The sequence below is a fragment of the Dasypus novemcinctus genome, chromosome X (assembly GCF_030445035.2).
Source record: "Dasypus novemcinctus isolate mDasNov1 chromosome X, mDasNov1.1.hap2, whole genome shotgun sequence".
Classification (NCBI taxonomy): domain Eukaryota; kingdom Metazoa; phylum Chordata; class Mammalia; order Cingulata; family Dasypodidae; genus Dasypus; species Dasypus novemcinctus.
The window spans coordinates 179,538,436-179,565,414 of record NC_080704.1 but is presented as its reverse complement, the minus strand read 5'-3'; the positions used below and the strand labels follow the sequence as shown (position 1 = coordinate 179,565,414).

The window sequence follows — 26,979 nt, the reverse complement described above, 5'->3', positions numbered from 1 at the left end:
GGAATTAGATAGTGGTGATGGCTGCACAGCTTTGTGAATATATTAAAAACAACTGAATTGTACAATTTAAAAGGGTGAATTTTATGATGTGAATCATATCTCAAGTTTTTTTAAAAAGTTTAAGTCAAAATATAGATTATAAGGCAAAAAGTATTACTAGCACTAAAACATGTCACTATATATATATATATATTTTTTTAGGTACTAGGAGCTGGGGAATGAACCCAGGACCTTGTATGTGGGAAGCCAGTGCTCAACTACTGAGCCACATTGGCATCCCCGAGTTGGTTTTTTTCATTTGTTTTGTTATTTTTGTTTTTTTTTCAGGAGGCACTGGGAACTGAACCTAAGACCTCCCACGTGGGAGGCGAGAGCTCAAGCACTTGAGTCACATTCGCTCTCACGTCACTGTATTTGCTCAAATGTTCAGTTTAGCTGAATATATATAAAAATTCTAAACTCATATGTACTTAATAATATAGCTTCACAATATTTAAAGTAAGGGAACTACAAGGAGAAACAAAACAGTTGGGTCTTTACTCGGGGAATCATCTGGGGCAAGATTTGTTTCCCCAGGATGGATGGAACTTTCAGAATCTCTGTGGGGTATGAGGGAGGAGATCTGGAGAAAAGACATGGGTTTTTTGTATTTATCAAGAGGGGCCAGAGGGGGCTGAAAAAGATTGTAAAACTCTTTTGATGCAAAAGCCTGATCCTGTCACTGTCCTGCACCCAACTTTTCAGTGCCACCCCCCACCCCAGTGCCCTCTTGAGAAAGTTGAGTTTCTGAGAGCCCGGTACTTAGAGCTCAGCAGAGTCCAGGCCTGGCCCATTTCTGCAGGCTCTTCTTCAGCCACTTCCTCTCCCAACCCCATCCAACAGTAAAACCAGGTTGTTATTTCTCAAACCCTGTTCTTCTCTCGCCCATCTGGGATTAGGGGATGGAGATAGGGAGGCCTGGGTGCAGCCGGGGTTGGGTGGAGAACGTGGCTCCCTGGAAGGATCAAGTGCCCAAAGTGTCTGGCAGCAAGGAACCTGGCCTATGATCCCAACCCAGCCACTGCCTGGCTCCTTCCTCTCCTGAGTACCACCTCCTTCCCCTCCAATGTGCTCATGCTAGAACCTGGGCACATTTGACTCTCTTGCCCTCCTGTTCCGGCCACCGTGACCAAGCTCCATATTTCCAGTCCCGTGCGAGCTGTCTTGGCTCAGGCCCTCTACGTCTCTTGCCTTGCTCCCCACATGGACCCTAGACCTGCCACCAGACCTGTCCCCACTTCCGGGCCATCCCTCCCACTGAATACTGTAGGGATCTTTTTAGGATCTGGACCCTACCCACTCCCCACCCCCATTGTGGAACGGCCTTCAGGGTTCCTGTTTAACAGCCCAGGAAACTGAGGCACAGCAGACTTTAAAGGCTACACAAACCACCTGCAAGGCCCAAACCCAATCCAGGGATGGTTGCCCCACCAGCCTGGTGTTCTTTCTTCATCAGACTCGATAGTTGGCACTCGCAAAGAGAAGGGTGGAGAAGAAATTGCCTTTCCTCTCAACTCCCCATACAATCGTCAAGTCCCAAATGGGGAGGCAGGCAAGAGAGTTCAGTGGTCAAGATAGTGGGCTCTGGAACCTGATTGTCCGGAGACAGGCCTCACCCTGCCACAAGGCTGGGTGGCCTTGGCTGAATGACTTATCTCCTCTATGCCTCAGTTTCCCTGAGGGTAAAGTGAGGATGAGGATGATGATGGGAGCTATCTCATGGGTGAGGTTTGAGTTAATACATGTCAAGTTCTCCCAAACCATGTCTGACATAGTAAATGCTCACTAGAGACTTCAGAAGCATCAAACTCACCATGTCCTAAACCATCTAAGTACCCCTCCCCCAAACCCTAGCCACCATAGCGGAGACCCTTCAGCAAACAGCTCCATCGTCTCCCCAGAAATGCGTGGTCATCCCTGAAGCCCTGTCCTCCATCACCCAGGCCTAACCACTCTCCCCTGAAAGAGCTCTCAGGACCACTTCCTGGGCTCCCCACGCCCAGTGTGGCCCAACAGGGTGAGCTTCCTTGGCACCCTCACCACCCCCAGATTTGCTCCGACTGGGTGTGACCAACCCCATGTGGTTCAGAACCGGGGGGACAATGTTCTCATGTGATGCACACAAGGGCTCCTTCCTCAGTTCTGATCAGGTCCCCAACAGCCCCAGAAGGCCAGGCCACGCCAGAGGGGCTTGGCCCTCACCCAAACTGAAAAACAACAGTGGCTAACAGCCCATTGATGGCTCAGCTCCCCAATGCTCATAGGGTCAACCCCCAACTCCCCTCAACTCCTCAGGCAGCCAGGCTGGGCATGGGCCCCCAGCAGCCGGCCTCAACACCTCAGCACCTTGCTGCCCCAGCCTGAAATGCTCTCGCACACACACTACCCACCCAGTCCCCCTCCACCCCTTTGCAGCCCTTCGCCTTTGGCTAAACTAATGCCCTCTCTCCCAGGCCACGCAGCCCACTGCCCTTCACAGACTGCCCTCATCGGATAGCACGGTCTCAAGATGGGAGCCACCTTGCCCTGACCTGGGGGTCCCCGCTCTCTGGTCCCACTCCCAGATGGGCAAGACAGGACTTCTTCCTCAAGGGAAGACTTCTCCCGGGCAGAAATGTGGGAGGGGCAATGGAGAGGAAGAGTGTGGGCACTGAAGGTGCTTTAGAAGGGGAGGCTAATGGACAGCTAAAGACGTGACCAGGGTGCCCCCTTCTGGCAGGAGGCCAAATCACATGCCATGTCAGGGAGCTGGGGCGCCTGGCACGCAGAGGCCTTCTGGACTGGTAGACCTGGCCCGCTCTGAGCAAGTGCCAAATCCTTCTGGAAGACTGGGCCTGGCGCTCCTGCTCTGATCCCCACGCAGATCGCTGCTATGGCTAGGCAGCCAGGGAGCTGCTGGTGAAAGGGTCTGGGGAAGTGGGACGCCAGGATGGCCCCAAGGGGAAGTCCCGGGGCAGGGAGCTTGGTCGCTGGGGGGGACAGAGAAAGGTGAGCTCCCCAGAACCTGGAGCAAAGGATGGCCCCGAAGTGGCCATGGGAGGAGAGGAGGAAGCTGCCCAGCCCCTGCAAGCCTCCCCCAGGGCCCGTGAGGGTGAGGGTGAGGGTGAGGGTGAGGGTGAGGGTGAGGGTGAGGTGAGGGTGAGGGTGAGGGTGAAGGTTAGGGTGAGGGTGAGGGTGAGGGTGAGGGTGAGTTGAGGGTGAGGGTGAGGGTGAGGGTAAGGTGAACCGGCTCCAACCCCGAACCCCACTGAGCCCACGACCCCGAGCCTTGCTCGGGTGCAGCGGGAGTTGGAGGAGAGGGGCTTCACCAGGCTCGCCAATCGGGAGGCAGGGAGACAGTCCTTCCTTCCCTTCCCTACCACAGTCAGAGGGCCACACAGATTGACCCAGGATCCACCGCAGGACATATCCACTCTACCTCAGGGGGAGCATGGAAAGGCCCGGGAGAGCAGGGCAGGTCTGGGGACCCTGGTGAGCCCTACCCAGCTCCTGGAGATGCTGGTGACGCTGGCCAGGGAGTCACCAGGCCGAGCTGCCCCCAGGGTCCGGGATCGACTGGGGAGAAGGGAGGGGTGGCTGGCTCACCCAGAACTTGGAGGGCACTGCCTCCTCTGGCTGGGTCCCTGGGTCCCAGAGCCCCCACACAACTCGGGCGAGGACCCCGCGGGTCCTTCTCCCGGTCAAGGGGCTGGTCCCCCCACAGAGGCTGGGGCCACCGACCTCCTGGGCGACGAGGTGAGTGCTGGGGACGCCCTCTGTGCGGCCACAGGGAAGGGCGGCGAGGGGCAGGGTGGAGGAGGGGACAGCTCCCACCCTGCTGGGGCCTGACAAGGTCCCCAGGCAGTCTCCATGGCAGCTCGCGTTTTCCTCCAGGGGAGCCCAGGTGTGTGGAGAGGCCGCAGGGCCTGGAGCTCTGGGGGGCTGGGACAGAGGGGAGCGGAGGAAGGCTTGGGGTGGCAGTGGGCCAGGCCCCGCGGGCAGGGGGCTTCCATCCCTCAGGTGACACCTGCCCCCTCCACCCGCACCTCATCCCTGCCCCTTAACCCTCACTGCTGGCACGTTGCTCTGTCTGTCTTTATTGGTTGGGGGGAAACTGGAGGGGGCTGCAGGGCCACGGCACAAGCAAGACCACCCACGCTCAGCGAAGCACAGAACAGGTGCAGGAGAGGCGGGCCCTGGAGCCTGCATGCCAATGCCTCCTCGGCCTCTGCAGGGGGTGCAGGCGCGAGGAGGGAGCCCCTGCCAGCGAGGGCAGCGCCTGGGGGCAGATGCGGGCTGCCCCGGGTGCCAGCCCCCCGCACTTCAAGCTCTCCAGCAGAGGCCAGCCCCGGGGTGGGGGACAGGGTGGGGGCTGATGGGGTCCAGGGGACAGGTATCTGGGGGGCCGATCTGCCAGCCACTGGACCTCGGGCATCTGCTGGGGTGGAGGGGAAGAAGCACAGGGGAGGGGCAATCAGGAAGTGCCCACCCCCATTCTGTGCCCCCCTAGTCCCCATCAAGCCTTGGACTTTGAGAAAGCTCTCGGGAGTAGTGCCCACTGGCCTTCCTCCACCCACCCCCTGCCCAGTGGAGGTCCCACCGGCCCCTCTCCTTCTGCCCCCCCCCCCCGCCCTCCCCGCTCCTCCTCTCCGGCCACCATCTTGGTCTGCCAACTGCCCGGCTTAGCTCTTGGCTGCCTGGAGCCGCGGTCACCCTTCCCTGGATGGTGGCCTCTGAGCTCCCAAGCTGTCAGCAAGGAGCAGCTGCCCAGGGGTGCAGGGACGCCCACGAACCTGGCCATCACCACTGGGGGGGCGGTCCGGTCCAGAGGCCCGGGTGGGTGTGGCAGGCCCTTCCCGGCTCGGGGGCCTCCTGGCCCTCTGGGCTGTGCCCCGTCTTGCGGATGTGGCGCAGGAACGAGGTGGCGTTGAACGCCCGCTGTGGGAAGAGAGGGGCGGTCACGTCTCGTCCCGGCCCCGGCACTGCCAAGGACCACAGTGGCCACGGGGCAGCCCAGGCACCCAGCCTCCGCCTGGGGGACGGGGAAACCAGCCCCGAGCCCTGCTCACCAGCCCGCGCCACACGGACCTTCCAGTGGGTCCTGGCGAAGTTCTTCTGGATCTGCTCGCTGACAGAGCCCAGGATGTCCTTGTCGAAGGCGGCGTCCCCAGAGATCCTGGGGGAAGAAAGGCCAAGGGTCAGCAGGGAGGCACCCTGTGAGGGTCCCCGCAGTCCTGCGTCCGTGCGGCAGGGGTCCTGCTCACCAAAGATGCTGCAAGGCCTGCTGGCAGGTGAACCTCTTCTGCGGGTCCCGCTCCAGGAGGTGCCGGATGAAGTCCTTGGCTAGAGCCAGGGAAGCCCCGTCAGCACCCCTTCTCGGCGCCCCGCCCCGCCCCCGGGGCCGGGGAGCCCCGCAGGTCACCTGATTCAGAGATGTCATCCCAGAAGGGAGAATCAAACTCATAGCTGGCCCTCAGGATCTGGTTGAAGAGCTCGGGGTCGCTCTCATCGTAGAAGGGCGGGTACCCACAGAGCCTGGCAGCCACAGGCGAGTCACCCGGGTGCCCGGCCCTCCGCCCCGCCCGGGCAGGGGCAGCCAGGTAGAAGGAGCACACTCACAGGATGTAGGAGATGATCCCCAAGGCCCACACGTCCACCGCCTTCCCGTAGGGCTTCTGCTCCAGCAGTTCTGGGGCTGGGGCCGGAGAGGCAGGTGCCTGTGGGCCCGCTGCCCCGCAGCAGGCACCCCCGGGCCCCTCCACCCGCCCCGCTCACTCACCTACGTATCCGGGGGTTCCGCATGCTGTGCCCAGCATGTTGCCAGCCTGGATTTTGGAGAGGCCGAAGTCGGAGACCATGATCTTGGAATCCTCAAAGGGCGTGGCATAGAGGAGGTTCTCAGGCTGGGGCACACATGGGCACAGGGGAAGGGTGAGGTCAGCCCCGGCAGGGGTCCGAGGCTGGCACAGGGTGCGCCTCAGAGAGCAGGGGTGCTGGGGGGCGGGCGGGGCCCCGGCGGGCACCTTGAGGTCCCGGTGCACGATGCCCAGGCTGTGCAGGTAGGCGACTGCACCCAGGACCTGGCCCACCAGGTGGGCTGGCGTCCTTCTCCGTGTAGGAGCCGCGCTCCATGATGCGGTCAAACAGCTCGCCTCCGGTGACCCTGAGGGACGCCAGCGGGCTGCGCTGACCCCCAGGCCTCAGGCCCGGGCCGCGGCTCCCCCCACCCCCACTCCCGGCCCGGGGCCGGCCGCGCTCACAGCTCCATGGCCAGGTAGAGGTGAGACGGGCTCTCGTGGACATCCTCCAGAGCCACGATGTTGGGGTGGCTGACCCTGCAAGGGCAAGCAGCAGCCGCGTGTGGGCAGCCACGGGCTGCGGCCCCCGTGGCCCCCTCTCGGCATCTCTGCAGCTTGGTTGGGACGCAGGATCTGGAGGTGCTCCCTTTGGGGGAGGCCCCCTGGGAAGCCGTGGCTCCTCCTGCCACCCTCTGCCCCCTTCCCCGGCCCCAGGACGCAGGCTGCTGCCCTCACCTGCGGAGCACAGCGATCTCGTTCTCCACCAGTGCCTCCTTGCCTCGAAGGGCGTTCTTGGGGATGCACTTGAGGGCCACAAGGTGGGCGGAGCCGCGCTCCTGGGCCAGCACCACCTCTGAGAAGGCGCCCCTGCCAGCAGACACGTAGGAGGCAGGAGGGGAGAGGGAGGGTGGGGGGAGCGGGTGAACGGGAAGGCGGAGCAGAAGGAAGGGGAGGGCAGGGCAGGGGAGAGGGCCGAGGTGGGGCGGGCGAGGGGGCCCCGCTGAGGGCGCTAAGGAGACCCGGAGCCCTTCCTGGCCCTGGGCGCCCACCCCCACCACACACTCACGATCCGAGCTTCTCCCGGATCTCATAGACGCGGCTGATGTCCTCTGTCTGTTTCTTGAGTAGCAGCATGTCTGCGGGGCGGGGGCGGGGGCGAGGGCGAGGTGGAGGGAGGCCCTTGAGGCAGGGGCCACTCCCTCCCCCGCCCCTGCCCAGCAGCCCAGGTCCACACTCCCCCTCCCCCAGAGACGGCCGCGATCCGCGGTGCCCCCCACCCTGGCACCCCCGACGGCGGTCAGCGCCCTGAGCCCACCCCCCCACCCCCGTCTCCACGCATCCAAGCCAGCCGTGACCGGCCCTTTCCAGAAGGCTCCCTGCACTCCTGCCGCAGCCCCTCCGGACCCACCCACATCGCCGCGCTCAGAGCTCCACGCACCTGCTCCCATGCCTAGACCCGCCACCCAGGGCACGGCGCCCACGGGCACGCGCCACCCAGACCACCAACCCGCCCGAGATGCACCTGCGACCCCTGCACACAACCACCTGTCCTGGCCGCGGCAGCCCACGCGGCCGCCAGGCACCCCGGGCCCTCGGCTCCGGTGGGGACTCCGCAGCCAAGCGGGCCGCGTCCGGAGCTGCGTGGGCCGCGCGCGTGCGGGCCGGGGGGCGGCGGCGGCGTGCGCCCGGCCGTGCCAGGTGTGCGCGCGGGGGCTGCGGCGGCCGCGGGGCTCCCCCGCCCGGGCGACCTGCCGGCCGCGCCCCCCCCCCCCCCCCCCGCCCTGCACCGCCCACCCCCGCGCCCCGGATCGGCAGGTGCGCACCTGGAACCCGTTGCCGCAGCGTAGCCGCGCACAGTGGCCGTCGCGCGCCGCGCCCCCCGCCCGCGCCCCCGCCGGCCCCGCCCCCTCCGCGCGCGCCACGCCGTACCGCCCGGTGACCGAGCACGCGGTGGCACAGTGCGCCGGGGCGGCGGCGGTGGCGCTCCAGGGCTCCTTGTAAGGCAATCCCCAGGCGCCCAGGCGCGGGCTCGCCTCCGCCGCCTCCTTATTCCGTCATTCATGCCAGTTCTTGCTGGCTTCAGCCAGCCGGCAGCTAGGCGGGGCCTGCCCCAGGGCCTTTGCACTGATGGGATCTTCCTGTGCCTCTTCGCCCACGTGCTGGCCTGGCTCTTTGGTCCCTGCCCTCAGGCGTCTCCCGGGTCATAGGGTCTAAAAACAGTCTCCACCCGTTTCAGCCACTCCCGCCACCATTGTCCCAGCCGTCCTGAGCGCCACCTGCACGACTGCAACAGCCTCCTCTCAGGGCCCCTGGCTTCTTCCCTACCCCTACCCCAGTCCCTACTCCACCCAGCTGCCAGCAGTCCCTTTCTTCACTTTGTCACCCCTGAGCTCGAAACACTTCTGTGGCTCACCAGGTCACTCCAAGTCACAGCATGAGTCCTTACAGTGGCCTAAGGTCCCTGCACGATCTGACCATGCTCCAAGCACTCTCCGTCCGCCCCGCTGGCCTCCTACCTGTTCCTTGAACCCCCACTCATGCACCTGCCTTCACACTGGCTGCCCCTCTGCCGGGAATGCCCTTTGCTCAGATTATTCCTTTGGTTTGCTCCATCTCTCCATCAGGTCTCAGCCCAAGGTCAATTCCTCAAGCAGGTTTCCCCTGCCCCCTGCCCCAGCCAGTTTGTCCAGCACCTGAGGCTGCCCCGTCTGCAGAGCAGCCATCACCTTCTGCATCTTGCCTTTCTCACCGAAGCCTCTGCTCCCAGAGGGCGTGTCTCCGCTGGGGAGCTGAATTCAGTCCTTCACCCAACCATTGAATTCCCCCCTGTCCAGCCTGTGGTGGTTTCGGCGCCTCTTCTGGAAGAGCCGGGCCCCGCCGGGGATGGTGGGATAGGTGTCCTGGCTGTTGACAGGAGCATGTCCACGCAGGCCAGTGTCACAGGGGCTCTGCCCAGTCTCGAGGTCCAGGCGTGACCAGCTGAACGTGGATCTCGGCAGGGCTGGCGGGGCATAAAGTCTGCCTGCAGGAAGGGCTTTAGAACAACTATCTTTCCAGATCTCAACTGTCCAAAAACTGGTGTCAATCACACCTCCCAGTCCACAAAAGAAGGCTCTGGGGCCCGGCTTTCATTTCCTAATGACATAATGCTTAAAGCCATATACCGTTAAATGGTTTTGCCTTAAACATTGGAAATTTACTCCCAAGTTTCCAGTTTTGAGGCCATGAAAATGTCCACGTCAAGGCATCATCCCACAAGGCTTCTTGGGGACCAGCTGCCACTGATGCGGGACTCCTCTGTCACATGGCGAGGCACGTGGCAGCGGTGGCTGGCCCCTCCCTTCTCTTTCCGGGTTTCCTTGCTTTCTGCTTCTTGCTTCCGTGGCTGTCTCTCTCTCCGTTCCCCTTCAGTTTAGAAAGGACTCGGGTAAGAGGATTAAGACCCATCCTGTTGGGGTGGGCCACACCCACAGGAATGGATTAGCTCTAAGAACATGCTATTCTGGGGGTACAGACTGTTTCAGACCACCCCAGGCCCCCACTCCCAACTGCTTTTCAACACGAACAGGGTTTCCTAAGGCTTACATCTGAACGAGAAAAGCAGGACAGAAGTGCCCCGCCAGCCCCGACTTAATTGCTCGTCTCATTATTATTCATCAAAGCATCTAACACGCTGACACTGCTTTGGTCAAGCCAGAAGCAAAAACCTCGCAGAGGCTCCTGGTCACAGGTTATAAAAAGAAATGTGACTTCTATACATATATGTGTGTTTCAGAGACGTCTGATGGTGTGAAGACTGTGGAACTAGGTGGCCCAATGGGAGCCCGCTGAGGGGCAGTGAATGACAAGTGGAGGCGAGAAGGGACGGTCCCACTTCCAGAGCCAGCCTGCGAAAGGACAGCCAGTGTGCAGAGCTTGAAATGGACCCTGGAGGTGATTTCGATGCCACTGGCCTTGGAGAAGAGGCGATATTACCCTTATAAAGCTAACCATCCATCTTGAGATAATCCAGCCAGCACTCTCCTAGGTGTTTACCCGATGCATCATGTACATCCACCCAAAACCTGCACCCAAACGTTTAGAGTGGCTTTGTTCATCAGCAGCAAAACCTGGAAGCAACCGAGATGGCCTTCGACTCGTAAATGGCTCGACAAGGCTGTGGTACACCCAGACGATGGAATACCCACCAGCTCTCCGAGAGAGCTACCGAGGCAGGCAAAGAAATGGATGGATTGTAAATACATACCACTGAATGAAAGAAGCCAGTCTGAAAAAAAAAAAAAGGCTCCGTACCGTACAATGACATCTATGTAACATTCTGGAAAGGGCAGAACTATAGAAATGGTAAACGGAGCGGTGGTTGCCAGGAGCTCGAGAGAAGGAGTACCGTTTGTCTAGGGGATGCGAAGAGGTTTTTGGTTGTTTGTTTTAAGAGCAGTGACACCATTCTGTCTGATACCGTAATGGCGACGACACGACACTAGTCATCTTTCCAAACCCACAGGACAGAAAGAGGGAAGCTCAATGCACGCAAATTGAAAACTCATCATTTAGGAGGTCGGGGGGGGGGGTCTCAGGATGGGACGCGGACTGTGACCAGAGCACCTAAGGGTCTTACACAGGTGTGAGACCGCCTCAGTGAAGGGGGCTGTAAGTGGAGTTTAAGGCCAAAGGCAAATGGAACTGCACACAAGCACTGTCCTCTAGTCGATAGAGTTGTTTTCCGCAAGGGTACTGCTCAGCAATCCTGCAGCTTCTCTACCTGTATGCAGGAATTGAACAACGGACGAAACAGGCGTGGATGGCAGCAGCCAGGCCTCTCACCATTGGAGGAGGAGGTGACAGACAAGCCAGAAGAGAAAGCTGGAAAGATCCATGGGGTGATGTTTAGCTCAGGAAATTGCAGGTGCATAGGGAATTATTTATAGATATGTGTATTTTGCACAGATTGGTACACACACACGTTTCCTTGCTCTGCCAGCCGAGAGGGCCTAGAAAGCGACAACACCCCAGTGGCAATCAGCACACCCAGTGCCCACCATCGTGCTTTCTTTTTTTTGTTGTTATTTTTTTTTATTTTAAATTTTTTAAAGATTTCTTTTATTTTATTTCTCCCCCCCCCCCTCCATTGTCTGCTGTGTCCGTTCACTGTGTGATCTTGGGTCTGCTTGGATTCTCATTAGGCAGCTCCGGGAACTGAACCTGGGACCTTCTGGAGTGGGAGACAGGTGATCGTTCTCTTGCGCCACCTCAGCTCCCTGGTCTGTTGCGTCTCTTATTCTCTTTCCTCCGTGTCTCTTTTGTTGCATCCTCTTGCTGCGCCAGCTCTCCCGTGGGCCAGCACGCCTGCACGGGGCAGCACTCCTACGCATGGCAGCACTCCGTGTGGGCCAGCTCACCACGCGGGCCAGCTCGCCTTCACCAGGAGGCGCTGGGCATCAAACCCTACACCTCCTTTGTGGTAAATGGGAGCCCAGTTGCTTGAGCCACATCCACTTCCCCCATCGTGCTTTCTAATACTGTTCTCCAATAAACAATTCCTTGGAGAAATGGTGGAATCTCCGACTGAGGCAGGAAATATAACAAGATAAGCATCTTACAGTGTCGGAAAGTTCAGGAAGGGCTAAACACCCGCGCGATGATGGAGGTCGGCCAATGTCGGGGGCTCCCAACGGCCAAAGATGGAACAACTTGAGCAAAAAAATAAAGCAGTATTGGAGTATAACTCAAAAGCATAAAAGAAATATCCGTGAGTCCACGTTGCTATAACTGAGTGACTCCAAAAAATGGGGGGAAAGTAGCTGAATCTCATGCAGAATTCCAGATCATTCACGCAGACCGGGCCCCCTCAAGGAGGGGGCAGTGTACATGCCCACTCCTCAAGCCGGGACCGGGCCTAGTGACTTCCTTCCAGAGAAGGCAGTACGGGAAGGGGGACAAAAGGGACATCTGACAAACGCGACCTCCGGCAGGGAGGCGGAGTGTGGAGAGTACAGCCCCGGCAGATGATGTGGTGAAAACGGCACCCCCCAGAACTCATTGCCCCCGTGAGAAAAGCACCAATCACATTCCCAAATTCGACACAATCCCCGACCAGTGCTTCTCAAAACCGCCCAGGTCCTGGATGCCCAGGAAAGGCCACCCGGCGCCCCCAGCCCAGCCCAGAGGAGCCCAAGGAGGCGAGACGCTGAGGCACAACAGGGGCTTCTGGGAGAGAAAGCGGACGTGAGTAAAGGAGAGACTTGCGTTGAGAGCAGCACGTCCGCCTGGTCGCTCCACGGTGATAAACGTGATAAAGGCAGCGCACGGATGCAAGATGTCGATGGGGGCACGGGTGGGGGACGTGCCGGACGAGCTCTACGATTTTTCTGTCCAGCTCAAACTCCTGGAAAACACAAGGTTTTTTTACAAACAGAACAAAGACAAACCAAAAAGTCCTTTCAGGCGATCTGTGTACCCGGGTTGGGTGGGGGGGCCAGGCCAACCCTCCCCGGCCCGGTGCCCCCCTTCCTGGCCTCGCCCCCATTCTGCTCCCCTCGGCCCCCTCCCCAGGAGTTTGAAGTACAAAGCCCCTCAAGGTGGACTCTCGCTTCCCCTTTGTTCACGCTAATTCTCCTCCCAGAGCCCATTGTGCACGGCCAGGCCCCAGAAGAGCAGGCGCCGCCACTCCATCTCCAGCTGCCTCAGTCCTGCCCGGCTAAGCTAAGCGCTTCCCCCAGGGCGGGCGCCTCCCACCCAGCCCGCCCCCCAATTCCGGGCCTCCTGGGACCAGCAGGGACCCTCTGGCTGGCCTCCGCAGGTCTCCCCTCCCCTCTCCTCCCTCGCCTGAATGGGGGTCTAAAAGGCCATCGGCTCCCCAGACACTGCTGGGGGAGGGCGCGGCTCTCCCGCCTCGGTCCGGGGACACTTTGCTTGGGGCCCAGGGGTGGCGGTGGGCCCCGGCCCCCTGGCCTTTGTTCCGCTCAGGGACTCGGGGACAGACCACCCAGGACTGCAGAAGCCCAGCTCGCCTGGCTCCCCCCCCCCCCCACCCCAGAGGTGTGTCCAGAAGGATGAGGGGGAGGCCAGCAGGGCAGGGAAGGAGGGAGAGGACAAGGTCAGTTCAAGCGCGTCCCTGGAGCCCTGGCCCAGGGGCTGGCCTTGGAAGTGGGCAGCTTCCAGAAGAGTTTGGAGAGGGAACAGCAGGCCCTGTTGGGGGTGGGGGAGGGGGGCAGGAGCTGGCTGGTGGGGGTGTGGTCCTGGAAAGGAGGGCCTAGATCTGAGCGGCAGAGGGTCCGAGGGGACCCTCGGGTCTGCACAGCTGAGTTGGGGTGGTGCCACTGCTGGCACTAGGGAAGACTGGAGAAGGGAGAAGGAGGTTTTGGCCCCGCCTAGTCTGGGATGCCTGCTGCTGGCCCACCCAGAGGTGGGGTTCTCCCTCCCCCTCCCCCCAGGGCTCCAAGGGCATGGAGTAGAGGCAGCAGCCACCTGTCCCTTGTCATCTCTCTCCAGCAACCTCCGACCAGCCACCTCCCTCCCCACTCTTGCAGCAGCCTCTGAACCCACGGAGGTGACAGCTCCCTGACCTGGCGGCCAGTGACCCTGGACCACGCCTTGCCCCAGCCTTCTCCATCCTGCCCTCTGGCCCTCAGACAAGCGAGATCTGGAGGTCACCGCCCCTGGAGGTCACCACCCCTGGACCCCGCCTTGCCCCAGCCTTCTCCATCCTGCCCTCTGGCTCTCAGACCCCGCCTTGCCCCTTCTCCATCCTGCCCTCTGGCCCTCGGACAAGCGAGATCTGGAGGTCACCGCCCCTGGACCCCGCCTTGCCCCAGCCTTCTCCGTCCTGCCCTCTGGCCCTCAGGCCAGCGAGATCTGGAGTCCAAAGAGTCACCTGGCCCGGGCGGGGCTCCCCACGGCCTCACCTCACATCAGCTGGCTCCTGCCCGCGTAGGCGCTCACCTGTCGCCACAAGCCCGCGGCGTGCCCACCCTCCGCAGGCACCACCTGCCCTCCTGCCTGCCAGCGCCCAAGCCCCTCCCACTGCCGGGATAGTTCCCCCTCTCTCCTCTGTGCCTGGCTTGGGCCCGGGACGTGCCCCTCCCGTCCCCCACTTCTCCGGCTCCCTGGGCGCCCGGGCCTCTTCTGGCTGCCTATGGGTCATATGCATCTCTCTCGCCCCAAGTGGGGGCCTTCTGGATGAGCACTGCCAACCTGCCGCCGGGAGGGCCCCCCTCCTCCAGCCTCTCCAGCCCACGCCCCTTGGGACTCCTCCAACCTGCCGGGTGGGGAAGCTGCCCCTCCCTCACCTGGCAGGCTCGATCTGGCTCTGTCCCGAACGTCTTTTCTTCCTAATGCCGCCCGGAGGGCTGAGGGCTGCGCCTCATAGGATGAGCCCTCTGGGGACTGCAGCATCTCCTGGCCCGGGACCCGGGGATTGGGGGGAGAGGTGGGGGCGGGCCTCAACTCCCCAGCAGGACAATGACCCTTTCCTCCGCCACCCCACCTCCAGGCTAGCTTTGGCCCTGGAAAATTACAAACGGGCTGCTCAGCAGGCATGGGCGGGGGCGGGGGGGGTGCACGAGAAGCTGCCCAGTAACTTAGCTCTTGCCCGGGAGGCCTGGAGGTACCCGGAGGTCCCTGGGGAGAAAGGGTGCAGGAGTTGGGGGACCTTCCATCAGGAGGTCTTTGGGTGAGGGTCTTGCACCTGCCAAGCACCAGGGGGCAGCCTTAGCCCATTTGTGCCCCAAGGGAGAGCCTTCCCCAGGGCAGGTGCGGCCACAGCAGGCAGGGGTCACCATGCCCCACCTCACGCCAGGCTGCTTTACCTCGGTGACAAAGTCTAGCCTTACACCTCACCCAGGGAGACTCACAGGGACTTCCCTCCGCCTCACCACCTCCAGCTCCCGGGACCGGTCCCCCGGCCAGGGCTGAGCGCCAGGGGGAGGCAAGTGGGACGACTTGCAAGGCCCTACAGTGGATCGTCCCCAGCTCAGGCTCCAGGGCCGCAGAAGCCCTAACACCGTGCGCCCCCCTCCCGCCCGTGCAGGGAGCCGGGAAGCTGTGGGCCTCGGTCCCCAGCCCTTGCCCAGCCCCCAGCTGGGGTCAGAGGAAGGCCAGAGATGGGGCAGGCCGGACCGGCTGTCGGGAGGCCGAGGGCTGGAGAGGGCGAGTGTGGGAGGGGGCGGCCCGGGGCGGAAGGGAGAGGGAGGGGGAAGAAGGAGGGGAGGGCAGGGGAGAGGATGCCTGGAAGGCGGCCGAGGGAGCCGTGTTCCCAAAGCTGGGAAGAGAAGGTTAGGGGAAAGGAGGGTCGAGGTCGGGCTGGAGCCGACGCCCGGGGAGCCTGGGCCTGAGCGAGGGGCGCTTCCGGGCCCCCCGCGAGGGCGGGCCTGGCGGGGCCCCAGGTAGCAGCCAGCCATCCTGCTTCCCGCTGGAGCGGCGTCTCCTCGGGAGGAGGGCGGGAGGAGGTGGGCGGAGTGACGGCGGAGGGGGAGGGGGAGCCGCTCGGCCGTGGGGGGTGGGGCGACAGTGACATCACCCCGGAGTCGCTTCTTAAGCGGCGGCCGGTCGGGCCCGGCAGAGAGCGACGATCCGAGTGCGGTGGCCAGTCCCCGAGCTCGCCGCGCCCCGAGAGCGGCTCGAGCCGCGGGCGCCGGGAAGGAGGGGGGCGAGGGGGCCGCCGCCGCCGCCGCCGCCGCCGCCGCGGGCGACCCGGGCAGTCTCCGCGGGCCCGGGCCGCGCCACACGGGCCGCAGGGCCCGGCTCCGGCCACCGCCTGCAGGCACTTGGGCGCCCGCCGCCCGCCCCATGCCGCCCGCGCCCCGCTAGGCTGAGCCGCGGGCCGGGCGAGCCGTCGCCGGAGCCCGAGCCCCAGCCCGAGCCGCGGGCAGCAGCCGCCGCCGCCGCCGCCGCCGCCGCCGCCCGGCCGGGCCCCGCCGCCGCCCGCGCGCCCTCGGGCCCCCGACACACATGAGATTCTTCAGGCTCACTTTCAAGTGCTTCGTGGACTGCTTCTGACCGCGCGGTGCCGGCCCGCACCCCGCCCGCCCGCCCGCCCGCCGCCCCGTCCCCGGCCCCGGCCCCAGGCCCCGGGAGGGCCCGCACCTTCGGGGCCCTCCCCGAGCCGCCCGGCGCCCCCGCCCGCCCCCGCCCCTGCCCCCGGCCCCGGCCCGCCGGGGCCATGGCGAAGAAGAGCGCCGAGAACGGCATCTACAGCGTGTCCGGCGACGAGAAGAAGGGCGCCCTGATCGCGCCCGGGCCCGATGGGGCCCCGGCCAAGGGCGACGGCCCCGCGGGCCTGGGGGCGCCCGGAGGCCGCCTGGCCGTGCCGCCGCGCGAGACCTGGACGCGCCAGATGGACTTCATCATGTCGTGCGTGGGCTTCGCCGTGGGCCTGGGCAACGTGTGGCGCTTCCCCTACCTGTGCTACAAGAACGGTGGAGGTGAGCGCCCCCGCCCCAGTCGCCGCGCGGGCCCTCCGCCTCGTGGGGGCGAAGTTCAGGGCGCAGGGAGGGCCCTCGGTCGGCGAGGGGCTCGCCTGGCCCGCAGGGCGGGCCTCCACCCCTTCTCCAGTCATGTGCCTGGCAGCGTGGTGGGGGGAGGGGGCCGGCCGAGGAGCCTCCCGCTACCCCTCCAGACTCCGGCCCAGCAGATGAGACTGGGGTGCCCCCCCCCCCCGGGAGGGGCTCCAAGAGGTGAGGTGCCCTGGCCTCCCCCGCGGATCAGGGACACAAGTGGCACATTGTGTGGGCCCCCCACGTGTGCACACACGAACACACGCACACACAATGGGCCACTCTGTCCCTCCCTCTGCTCCCCTCCCCTCCAGCCTGTGCCCGGAACACTGGGTGCCTGCGCCAGGCTTGGGAAGCCTGCGGCCTGGCCCGCCTGGCGCCGCCACTGGGCACCCTGCGTGCACGCACGATGCCCGCCCGCCGCCCACCAGCCCCGGCCCAGGCTGAGCCACAGCGACGCGCGCGCCTGGGGCCTGTCACTACAAAGGAGCCCCGGGTCGGTGGGAAGCCACTGTTCCCCAGGTGGTGGGCTGGGCAACTGAGGCCAGAGCAGAGGCCTTGGCCCAAGGTCACGCGCAGGAAGGATGCTGGGACTGGGAGCTGGGCACGCGGTGGCTCAGCCCGGCTTCCAAGTGCGTGCAGAGCTGAGCCAGAGGCACAGGGAAGGCCCAGGGAGGAGCCGCTGTCACCGGGCTGGCCCCCACCCTGCCCTGCCCTGCCCGCCCCCTCCAGAGCCCTGCCCACCACCCTTGACCTCCTGCCCTGGGTCTTGTCTCCCTCCGGCCTTGCTGTCCAGCCTTTCCGGGCATGCCTACACCCCACCCTGGCGGAGGCCTGTCTCCGCGCCCCCTCCTCCCTGGCTGTTCCCGCGGGCATGCCAGGGTCCAGGTGCAGGGAAAGCGAGGGCCCCCTGGCCTGGCACCGGCACGCAGCCACGCACGTGCGTGCACACTCGTCCACTAGCCCTAGCCGTGGCTTCCGGTGACGGCCCAGCAGGTGGTGAGCCACCTCAGGAGGCAGGGTCTGCGTGGGTGAGCGCACGTATCCGCACCGGCGCCGCAGGTGGACGCAGAGCCCCACGGCCCAGGAAACCTGGCTCACAGGCTGTCCTCCCGCCCACCCGCAGGTGTCTTCCTCATCCCCTACGTCCTCATCGCCCTGATTGGGGGTATCCCCATCTTCTTCCTGGAGATCTCTCTGGGCCAGTTCATGAAGGCCGGCAGCATCAACGTCTGGAACATCTGTCCCCTCTTCAAAGGTGAGCATCCCCACCCACCCTGCCCCTACCCCAGGGACCCCCTTCCCACGGCCAGGACAGGGGCCGCGGGAGGAGAGACTCAGCTGCAGACCCAGGGCCCGGTGGTGGCCCCCAGTCGTGAGGGGGTGGCCTCGGGGAGGCAGGGAGGGGTATCCTGCTTGTCCCTACCCCACTTGGCGGCTGGGCACCGAGAGGTGTGTGACTGCCTCCCGCACGTCCCCAGGGGAACTCCCCCAGTGGCTGTGACCTCGAGGCCAGGGAAGGTGGGGTGCAGGGGTGGCGACAGGTGGGAGCCCCCAGCCGGGTTTGGGCTCGATATCCACAAAGCACCTGCCAGGACGGGACATAAGGATCGGTCGTGAGTGGGAGGGGGCCCCGTCTTAGGTCTGGTGGGGGACACTCGTGCAGGGAGAGGCCTGTGGAGCACGGTTGAGGGGCACCTGGTCGGGTGGCTGGTGGCCCTTCGGACAGGGAGCGAGTTGCAGGGACCCCGATGGCGGCAGCTGGGTGCTAGGGAGGGGGTAGGCAGCTGGCTGGGGCGCCGCCCTCACGCAGCCCGCCCCCCGCCCCCGCAGGCCTGGGCTACGCCTCCATGGTCATCGTCTTCTACTGCAACACCTACTACATCATGGTGCTGGCCTGGGCCTTCTACTACCTGGTGAAGTCCTTCTCCGCCACGCTGCCCTGGGCCACGTGCGGCCACGCCTGGAACAGCCCCGACTGCGTGGAGATCTTCCGCCACGAAGACTGCGCCAACGCCAGCCTGGCCAACCTCACGTGCGACCAGCTGGCCGACCGGCGGTCCCCCGTCATCGAGTTCTGGGAGTGAGTCGGGGAGACGGCCCGGGGCAGGGGTGGGGGCAGAGCCGTCCCTCCTGGGAGCCGCCTCATCGCCGGTCCCCCGCCATTCAGCCACGCCTGCCTGGGGTGGGCGTGAGGGTCCCCAGCCGGGGCCTCAGGTGCGGGCGTGCTGGGAAGCCTCCAGGCACATGGGGTGCCAGCCAGAGCACAGCAGGAAGGACAGAGGTGCTGCCACCCCTGGGGGCAGTTTCCCATCGCCATCCCTCCTCCTCCAGGAACAAAGTCCTGCGGCTTTCGGGGGGGCTGGAGGTGCCCGGGGCCCTGAACTGGGAGGTGACCCTGTGTCTGCTGGCCTGCTGGGTCCTGGTCTACTTCTGCGTCTGGAAGGGGGTCAAGTCGACAGGAAAGGTACAGCCCAAGGCGGTGTGGGGGTGGCCTGGCCTCCAGGGGTTAACATCTGCCATGCTAGGGCCCAAGGGGGTGGCGGTCCTTGAACCCAGGCCACTTGTCCCCATCTGATGGCCGTCCCAGCCTTGTCTGGCCCCGGGTGCACCTTCCCCCTGCCCAGCTGCCCCTGTTCTGGCCTCCCCCGGGCCACGCCCCACCGCCCCCTCATTTCTCTTGCTGCTGGGGTCTGTTTTGACTCACGGGCCAGGAGTCCACCTTGGGTGCCCACAACTTATGGGTGGGGGGCTGGTCAGGGCCCAGTGGGGCCCATCAGGCCCCCTCTGGGTGGGCCTGGTCTGCCCTGGGGTCCCCGAGTAGAATCTCCACGTGTCCTTTCCTGGGAGTCCCCGCCAGGGTAGGGAGACAGGGGGATGGACAGGTAGAGGGTTGAGAGTCCCAGGGCGCGGCCGGCCTGGACAGTGGGGCCCCAGGGTGGTTCATCTCAGCAGGGTCCCCAGAGCGGGTGCCTGTTCAACCAGTGGCCCCACTCCCTGGAGGGCCCCACACAGGGTCCTGAGAGGAACGCGATTGTCATGGCCCCTCCTGCCCCACACCTGCACTGCCCACGGACACCCACCTCGGGCAACTCACCTGCCCTTCCCCCCTCACGGGCCTGGGGTGGGTGCTGCTGGTGGCCAGCCCGGCTTCCTCAGCCTCCCCTCCCGCAGATCGTGTACTTCACTGCCACCTTCCCCTACGTGGTCCTGGTCGTCCTGCTGGTGCGCGGGGTGCTGCTACCCGGGGCACTGGATGGCATCGTCTACTATCTCAAGCCTGATTGGTCCAAGCTGGGGTCCCCTCAGGTGAGTCAGAGGCCGATGGGTGGGAGCCAGGAGCCAGTCGGGCAGAGGCCAATGGGTGGGAGCCGGGGGCCAGTCGGGCAGGGGCCTCACCTGCCCCCTGCGCCCCCTGCAGGTGTGGATAGATGCCGGCACCCAGATCTTCTTCTCCTATGCCATCGGCCTGGGGGCGCTCACGGCCCTGGGCAGCTACAATCGCTTCAACAACAACTGCTACAAGTAAGGCCCGGGCCCACCCCGCTCTCCGGCCCCGCTCTCCCGCCCCAGAGGCCAGGCCGCCGGCCTCACCAGGGCCCCCTTGCCCCCCACAGGGACGCCATCATCCTCGCGCTCATCAACAGCGGGACCAGCTTCTTTGCTGGCTTCGTGGTCTTCTCCATTCTGGGCTTCATGGCCGCGGAGCAGGGCGTGCACATCTCCAAGGTGGCAGAGTCAGGTAAAGGCAACCCGCGAGCCACGCCACCCACTGCACCCTAAAGGGCGGGAGAGAAAGCCCAGCCGCGGGGGTCACCAGGTGGAGGGGTGCAGGCTGGGGCACTGGGGCCTGTGGGCAGAGGGAAAAGGAGGACCCTGTCCCAACCTGTGACTGCCATAGCCGCCAGCACCTGGGGCTAGGTGTCCTACCCAGGAGCCCGGTGCTTACGGGCGGGTGGCTGGCTAGGGCCCATGGAAGCGCCCCCAGGGTGCCTGGTGCCCGCCAGCAGGTCCACAGTTAGCCCCCTCCCTGCAGGGCCCGGCCTGGCCTTCATCGCCTACCCGCGGGCTGTCACCCTGATGCCCGTCGCCCCGCTCTGGGCCGCCCTCTTCTTCTTCATGCTGCTGCTGCTCGGCCTGGACAGCCAGGTGGGGAGAGGGGGTGGCGGGCAGGGGGCGGGGGGCGGGGGGCGCGGAGGAGGCCCGGCTGAGCCGCCCCTGGCCGCAGTTCGTAGGGGTGGAGGGCTTCGTCACCGGCCTGCTCGACCTCCTGCCGGCCTCCTACTACTTCCGCTTCCAAAGGGAGATCTCGGTGGCCCTCTGCTGCGTCCTCTGCTTTGTCATTGACCTCTCCATGGTGACCGACGTGAGTGGGGGCGAGGAGGAGTGGGGGCGGGCCCGGGGCCGCCCCCCTTCCCCGCCCACCCTGACCCGGGACGCCCCCCCCCCCCCTCCAGGGCGGGATGTACGTCTTCCAGCTGTTTGACTACTACTCGGCCAGTGGCACGACCCTGCTGTGGCAGGCCTTCTGGGAGTGCGTGGTGGTGGCCTGGGTGTACGGTAAGCGTGGGCCGCGGGCCGGGGGGGGGGGCCGCGGGGAGGGCCGGGCGGGCCTCCAGCTCCCTCCTCCCGCCTGGCCCCCCGCAGGCGCCGACCGCTTCATGGACGACGTGGCCTGTATGATCGGCTACCGCCCTTGCCCCTGGATGAAATGGTGCTGGTCCTGCTTCACCCCGCTGGTCTGCATGGTAAGGGCCGGGGCGGCGGGGCGGGGCCCGGGGGGGGTCCCGCAGCTGGCTAACGGCGGCGCCCCCCTCTCCGCCCAGGGCATCTTCATCTTCAACGTGGTGTACTACAAGCCACTGGTCTACAACAACACCTACGTGTACCCGTGGTGGGGCGAGGCCATCGGCTGGGGCTTCGCCCTCTCCTCCATGCTGTGCGTGCCCCTCCACCTCGCCGGCTGCCTCCTCAGGGCCAAGGGAACCCTGGCCGAGGTCAGTCCCGGGGTGTCCCCCTCCTCCCCGGGTGGGGGCGTTGGTTCCGAGAGGCCCCCCAGGCAAAGGCGCCTGGGGGTGGCTAGGAGGACAGCTCCGGCCTCTGCTCCCTCCCCACTGCACCAACATCCGCCGGTGACCCTGTCCCCGGGGAGAACGGCTGGGTGGAGCGGCCCGAGCGGGCGGCAGGGGGACCCCGGCCCTGTCCCTGGGGCTGACGGCGGCCCTCCCGCCCGCAGCGCTGGCAGCACCTGACCCAGCCTGTCTGGGGCGCCCACCACTTGGAGTACCGGGCTCAGGACTCGGACGTCAGGGGCCTGACCACCCTGACCCCAGTGTCGGAGAGCAGCAAGGTCGTGGTGGTGGAGAGCGTCATGTGAGCGGCCCCGGCTCACCTCACCAGCTCCCGTCTCGTAGCCATAGCAGCCCCTGCTTTAGCCCCCAGCCCACCCCTCCAGGGGGCTAGCCTTTCCCTTGACGATTTGGGGGTCTGCCTGGGGGTGGGGGGAGGGGAAGGGAAGGAAGCACTGTTGAGTGCTGACTCAGAAAAAAAACTTTTTCCATTTTTAATAAAACACCAAAAAATATCACAACCCACCAAAAATAGACTCCTCTTCCCACCCTGTCCTCAGCCAGGCTGGTGCACCTGCTGCTTCCCAGGCCCCCATCCCCGCCCCGGCTCCTCCAATCACCCGCTGACCCAGGAGCCCGGGGGAGAGCAGCTCTAGACACGGCTCATCCCACCTCCAGCACCTCACCCCTGCTCTAGCCCCTGCCACGTGCCCTCGGGAGGCCCCTCACCCCAGAAGCAGCGGCGGAGGCTTGGGGGACGGCAGGTGACAGGAGGCAGGGCGGCGAGGGGGGCCCAGGAGGGGCAGTGGAACCGAGGCGAGTGTTTCAGCCGGGGAGACCCCTCTGTCCCTCCCTGTTCTAGAAGCTTAGAGAGCCAGCCAGCGATGGAACCTTCTGGTTCCTGCGCCCGTTGCCACCAGTACCCACCGTGTGAGCTTGTGGATGAGTGTGTGTGTGCGTGAGTGCGTAGAGTATATCTAGATCTCAGTCTCTCAGCAGAGGTGAATACCAGGTGTGACCCGTGCCTGTGGGCAGATGAGGCTTGTATTTTGCACATTTTATAAAAACTTGAGGAGTGAGGTTTCTTCTGCTTGTATATTTCTAAAAAGAGAAAACAGCCCAAACTCTCCCTCTCCTGACCCCTTCCCTCCCTCTCGGGGCCCTTGTCCCTCCTCTGCCCCAGCCACGGAGTGTGAATTCCTAGATCTCACTTTTCATAGTTAAGAGCTGCCAGCTGTCCAGTGAGCGAGTCAGCATGTGGGTGTCCGTGTCATCCCGGAAGGAAAAGTGCCAGGGTGGGGTCCTCGGGGGGTATCACCTGCCCCCGCCCCATGCCCACAAGCCTGTGGGGTGCGAGGCCGCAGTATTGTGCCTTGGGGTGACACCCAGGCCTCCACAGCCTGCTCCCTGGGCTGCCGTGGGCAGGGATCTTAGGTGGGCACCGCCCAGGGAAGGGGTCCCGGGCAGGGCCCAGCTCCGAGCTGAAGGCTGGTGCACTTGGACATCTGAAGTCTTCCGTGTAGCCGCTTTAGCCCGCGTCTGTCACGTCACACCCCGAGACAGCCAAGTGGACCCTAGAAAGGCTCCCCCACCCGTGACCTGGGCTGGGGGAGGTGCTGGGGGAGGAGGGGCCCTGCGGGGCACCATCACTGTGCTGTAGAAGCCACTGCAAACATAGCAATAAAAAACGTCATTTTCCAAAGCTGCCTGGGCCTTCTCGTGCTGCTTCTCTGGGGGTTGTGGGTGGGTGGGTCTTGCCCCCAATGCCCCACGTCCAGCTGGTTCACAAGTATTTGTTTTGCGGGCCTCTGCCTGGCGCTGTTCTAGGACCTGGGAGTAGAGCAAGGAAGGAAGCCCCCGAGAGCCTTGCCCCTGGAGCTCACCGCCTCGGGGGCTGAGTGCTCCCCGAGTGTGCAGAAGAGGAACGAATGAGCGGCGGAGGGTGGGTGCGAAGTCGTGAGGGCTGTGAGGGCTGCAAGGCTGCAGAGGCTGCCGGGAGGAGGCTTCGCCGAGGAGCTGAAGGAGTGGGCCAGGCACTTCCCACGGAAGAGGCTCGGGCAAGAACCCAGGGGAAGGTGGTGGCTGCTTGGCCCGGCCTCTGTGGTGGTGGCGACCGGGAGGCTTCAGACCGGGGATCTATTTTGAAGGCCGGGCCAAGAGGAGCCGTGGATGAACAGGATGTGGGATTGAGAGACGAGGCGGGGATGACGCCGAGAGATTTGGCCTGCCCAGCGGGAGGGATGGAGTGGCCAGGTCCCGCGGTGGGGAGACCAGGAGCAGGGGGCAGGTCTGAGCAGGTAAGGTAGGGGTGTCGTCCAAGCAGAGCTGGCAGGTGGATAGAGGAGTCGGGGGGTCGTGACGGGGGTCTGGACTGGAGACGGCTCTTGGAAAGTGAGTGGCCCATGGAGATCCGATTTCAAGCTCTGAGCCCGGCTGAGCCACCCAGGGAGGCAGGGTGGGTGCCGACAGAGGAGCAGAGCCCTGGGGCCCTGGGAGAGTCAGGAGGGGGGAGGGGCGTGGGGGGGAGGGGGTGCTGGGCGCGTCACATGCTGCTGACAGTCACGTAAGATGAGGCCTGAGAAGGCTGGCTGGGTTTGGTCACAGGATCCCGATGACCTGGACAGGAGCCACTCCAGTGGTGGCGGGGTGGGGGAAGGGGAGGTCAGGGCCAAAGCCTGCGTGGAGTGGGATGGAGAGAGAAGGGGAGCAGAGGAGCTGGCCGAGGGCGAGCAGATGGTCTTCTGAGGGGAGGGGAGCTGTGGCCACAGCGGGGAGCAAATGTGCCGTCCTGGGGGACAGCAGCGGTAAGGCAGGGGGCCAGAGGGAGCCCGGGGGCTTGAATCCTCGTCCAGCGCCCCAGCCCTGCGGGCGCCCTGCTGGCCTGCCCCTCCTCTCCCTGGCCCTCAGGGCCCAGCCCTGGCCATCTTTTCTAAAATACTGGCTTTCTCCCATCGGTCCTTGGTTCGTTTGCACTTTCCAAACCCTCGGGAAGTCCCCACGCCTGTACCTTCAACCCTTCTTGCACGCCGCTTCCCACCATCCCCAGTGGCAAGCGCCCTTCCCAAGGCAGCGAGGCCTCTCTGGGCAGCCCAGGCCCCTTGCACCGCCCACTGAAATGGAAAAAAACAGAATACCCGGGAGACTTCAGAGGCAGGAGCATTTGGGTGGGCCTGGCCTTGAGAACAGCAGGTGGTCACAGCTGATTCAGGCACCCGCTCCACTCCCGTGAGGGGTTCCCAGTTGGGACACAAACCCCGGGAAGTCTCGTGGTGGTCTCGTGCTACCAGCAACGCAGTCTCATGGCCGAGGCGGGCGAGGACAGAGCAGCTCTCACAGTCGCTGGGGGCTGGCACAGCGGCTGGCCCTGGGCCTCCGGTGCCCGTGGGCGGTCTAAGCAGGCCTGGGGTGGAGATGAAGGCCGAGGCCTCAGGAGCACCAAGGGACAAGGGTCACAGCCGAAGGGTAAGGCTGCTGGTCAGCGGGCAAGCGTGGGCGCATCGAGGGCTTCCTGGGAGCAGCCCTGAGTCTGGGCTGGCTGCTCGCCTGGCTTCCGTGGCCCTTGGCACCTCTGAGAACATCGCTGTCCCCGTTCTGCCCCCCACGAGGCCGGAGGGCAGCAAGCGGGCCTGGTGCCTGCCCCTCTCATCCAGCACCGGGCCTGGCCCAGGGGGCTGCTGGGTGGGGCGCGGGGCTATGGGAGGGGTGGAGAGGACCGGTAGGAAAGGCCGCCCAAGGCCCGGGGAGGGAGGGCCCAGCACCTCGCTGTGTGGACTTTAGCCTTCAGAAGTCTGGAGAAGAAAGTTCAGGGAGGCCGGAGGGAGACAGGGAACACTTCCTGGAAAGGCGGGCCCCGCCCTCAGCCTCGATGTAGCAATCTGCCAGCCTGAGCCTGGAGGACACGTCCATGCCCCCACCCATCAGAGGAGGCTGGAAGCGGAGGGTGGGGTAGAGCCACCAGGAAGGGAGCGCGTGGGGGGGCAGGCCAAGGGCAGGCGCCTCCTCATCTCCTGCCCGAGGGCAGCGCAGGGCCCGTGGGCTCCAGGCCTGGCTCCCCAGGTGACCTGCAGCAGGCGCGCCCAGGCCCCAGCCGTGCCGACCCCTGCCTGTCCACGGCGGCCCCGCAGGGGCGAAGAGCGAGTCACCCTGAGAACGGAGGGCTCCTGGTGAAGGCCGCTGTGCCGTGCACGGGTGATGCGCCCCAGGTGGGGGCCCTCTCCACTGCCCAGCTCTGCCCCAGGCCAGCTGTAGGTCACTGCCAAGGACAAGCCTCTTCTTGGAGTTGGCATTCGTCAGAGGTCATCCCACAGACTTTCAAGAGGGGGTGGGGAAGGCAGTGCTGGTGGCCCTCGGCCAAGTTCCACCTGTCCCAGATGTGATGAACAGGAACCCCGAGATGGAAGGCAAGCCTGCCACCCTGAACCCCGCCCCCGGCCCTGCCAGCTTCCTCGTCTCCCAGGCTCCCCTGGCTCCAGCTGCCAAGCCCCAGGGCGACTGACAGGACAGACACTCCCCTGGCGGCCGTGAAAGAGGCCGCGCCCCACTCCAGGGGCACGAGGTGGGGAGGGGCGGCGAGGGCGGCCTCCAGGGAGCCAGCGCCAGCCTGGCCCCGCTGAGCCGGGGCGCAGCACCCTCGCTCCGCAACTGCCCCAGCTGGGGTGACGGGACCACCGAGGAGCTACTGAACAGGCTGAAGGGCGGCCCTGAAGCCCAAGGCAGGCACACGGTGGCTCCTGGGAAGGCGGGGGCAGTTCTCCAGCAGCCCCAAGAACACGGCAGCACGGTGGATGCAGTGTAACAACAACTTTTATTGCTCCCCCGAGAGAATCGACCCGGCCTGTTTTCACCCACACCCTTCTGCGGCAGGGCCAGCAGCGGGGGCCTTGTGACCCCCAACATCATAACAGCAGAAAATCCGGGGCTCAACCTTCAGGCCCGACTGCGGCCGCCTGTGCTCTCAGGAAGCAGAAGTCGGGCGTGCGGCAGGATGACAGCAACCTCGTTCTGACTTGGTGGAAGTCAGGTCCCCTAGGGTACGCTGGGTGAATGTGGAAAGGGGCCCTGAGAAGGGACAGATGAAGAAATGCAAGCTATGGGATGACACCGGGGGGAGCAGGGGGGAGTGAACCGGGGTGCTGGGAGGGGGGACTGGCCTCTCAGCAAGCAGCGAGCATGTGCCAGGCGGAAGCCGCTGCAGGCAGGGGAGGGAAGGGTGCCCCTTACTCCTCCTTCTTGTCCGAGGGACCATCTACCGCCACCTAAAAAGGGACAGAAATTTCAAAGCAAAAGGTTAGCAGGGATCACTCCACCTGCTTCAACCTCTAGACCTGCCCCAGAGGCCGAGCTCAGTGCCCTTTTTATCCCAAATGCTGAGTATCCAGGTGAGTGAGGGCCCTCACCCTGACTGGCACCCGAAGGCTGGCCAGACGGGCCTGCCGGCCTTCGCCCACACTCTAGTGAAAGCCCTGAACCTCGCTGCTGGCCAGGATTAAGAATGCCAGGCCTCCTGGGAGCCAAGAGCCAGCGCTGTGCCCCAGCCAGAAGCCTCTGCTAGTGTGCTTCTCCTCAGGACAGCAGGAACCTTAACCCCCCCCCCCATTTGGG

General features: G+C 64.6%; 4 protein-coding genes across 5 annotated transcripts in view; 1 reads left to right on the top strand and 3 right to left on the bottom strand.

The window, feature by feature from the left end:
- Nucleotides 1–297: 297 nt before the first annotated feature.
- PNCK (pregnancy up-regulated nonubiquitous CaM kinase) lies at nt 298–7,710 on the bottom strand. Its single transcript, XM_058292274.2, is given in 13 exon segments — nt 298–4,453; nt 4,812–4,956; nt 5,107–5,194; nt 5,283–5,361; nt 5,441–5,553; nt 5,638–5,713; nt 5,798–5,921; nt 6,042–6,113; nt 6,115–6,181; nt 6,279–6,353; nt 6,552–6,683; nt 6,883–6,952; nt 7,640–7,710. Coding segments are annotated over 11 exon segments (1,032 nt in total). The 5' UTR covers nt 6,951–6,952; nt 7,640–7,710; the 3' UTR covers nt 298–4,453; nt 4,812–4,818.
- Nucleotides 7,711–15,347: 7,637 nt separating this feature from the next.
- Nucleotides 15,348–15,977, bottom strand: LOC139438024 (uncharacterized). The gene has a single exon (XM_071212989.1). It carries the CDS (start codon nt 15,975–15,977, stop codon nt 15,348–15,350), a length of 630 nt encoding a protein of 209 aa, XP_071069090.1.
- Nucleotides 15,818–23,080, top strand: SLC6A8 (solute carrier family 6 member 8). Its single transcript, XM_058292273.2, has 13 exons — nt 15,818–16,237; nt 17,436–17,567; nt 18,143–18,392; nt 18,644–18,776; nt 19,484–19,618; nt 19,731–19,834; nt 19,927–20,051; nt 20,346–20,458; nt 20,538–20,675; nt 20,767–20,869; nt 20,957–21,057; nt 21,136–21,306; nt 21,546–23,080. The coding sequence occupies exons 1-13, from the start codon at nt 15,976–15,978 to the stop codon at nt 21,684–21,686; spliced, it is 1,908 nt and encodes a 635-aa protein (XP_058148256.1). The 5' UTR covers nt 15,818–15,975; the 3' UTR covers nt 21,687–23,080.
- Nucleotides 23,081–26,163: 3,083 nt separating this feature from the next.
- The window catches only part of BCAP31 (B cell receptor associated protein 31), a 40,036-nt gene continuing 39,220 nt past the window's right edge, over nt 26,164–26,979 (bottom strand). For both annotated transcript variants that reach the window (XM_004457095.3, XM_071213006.1), the window contains exon 8: nt 26,164–26,633. In XM_004457095.3, the coding sequence (XP_004457152.1) occupies nt 26,595–26,633 (39 nt within the window). In that variant the 3' untranslated portion in view covers nt 26,164–26,594. The remainder of the gene's footprint in view (nt 26,634–26,979) is intronic.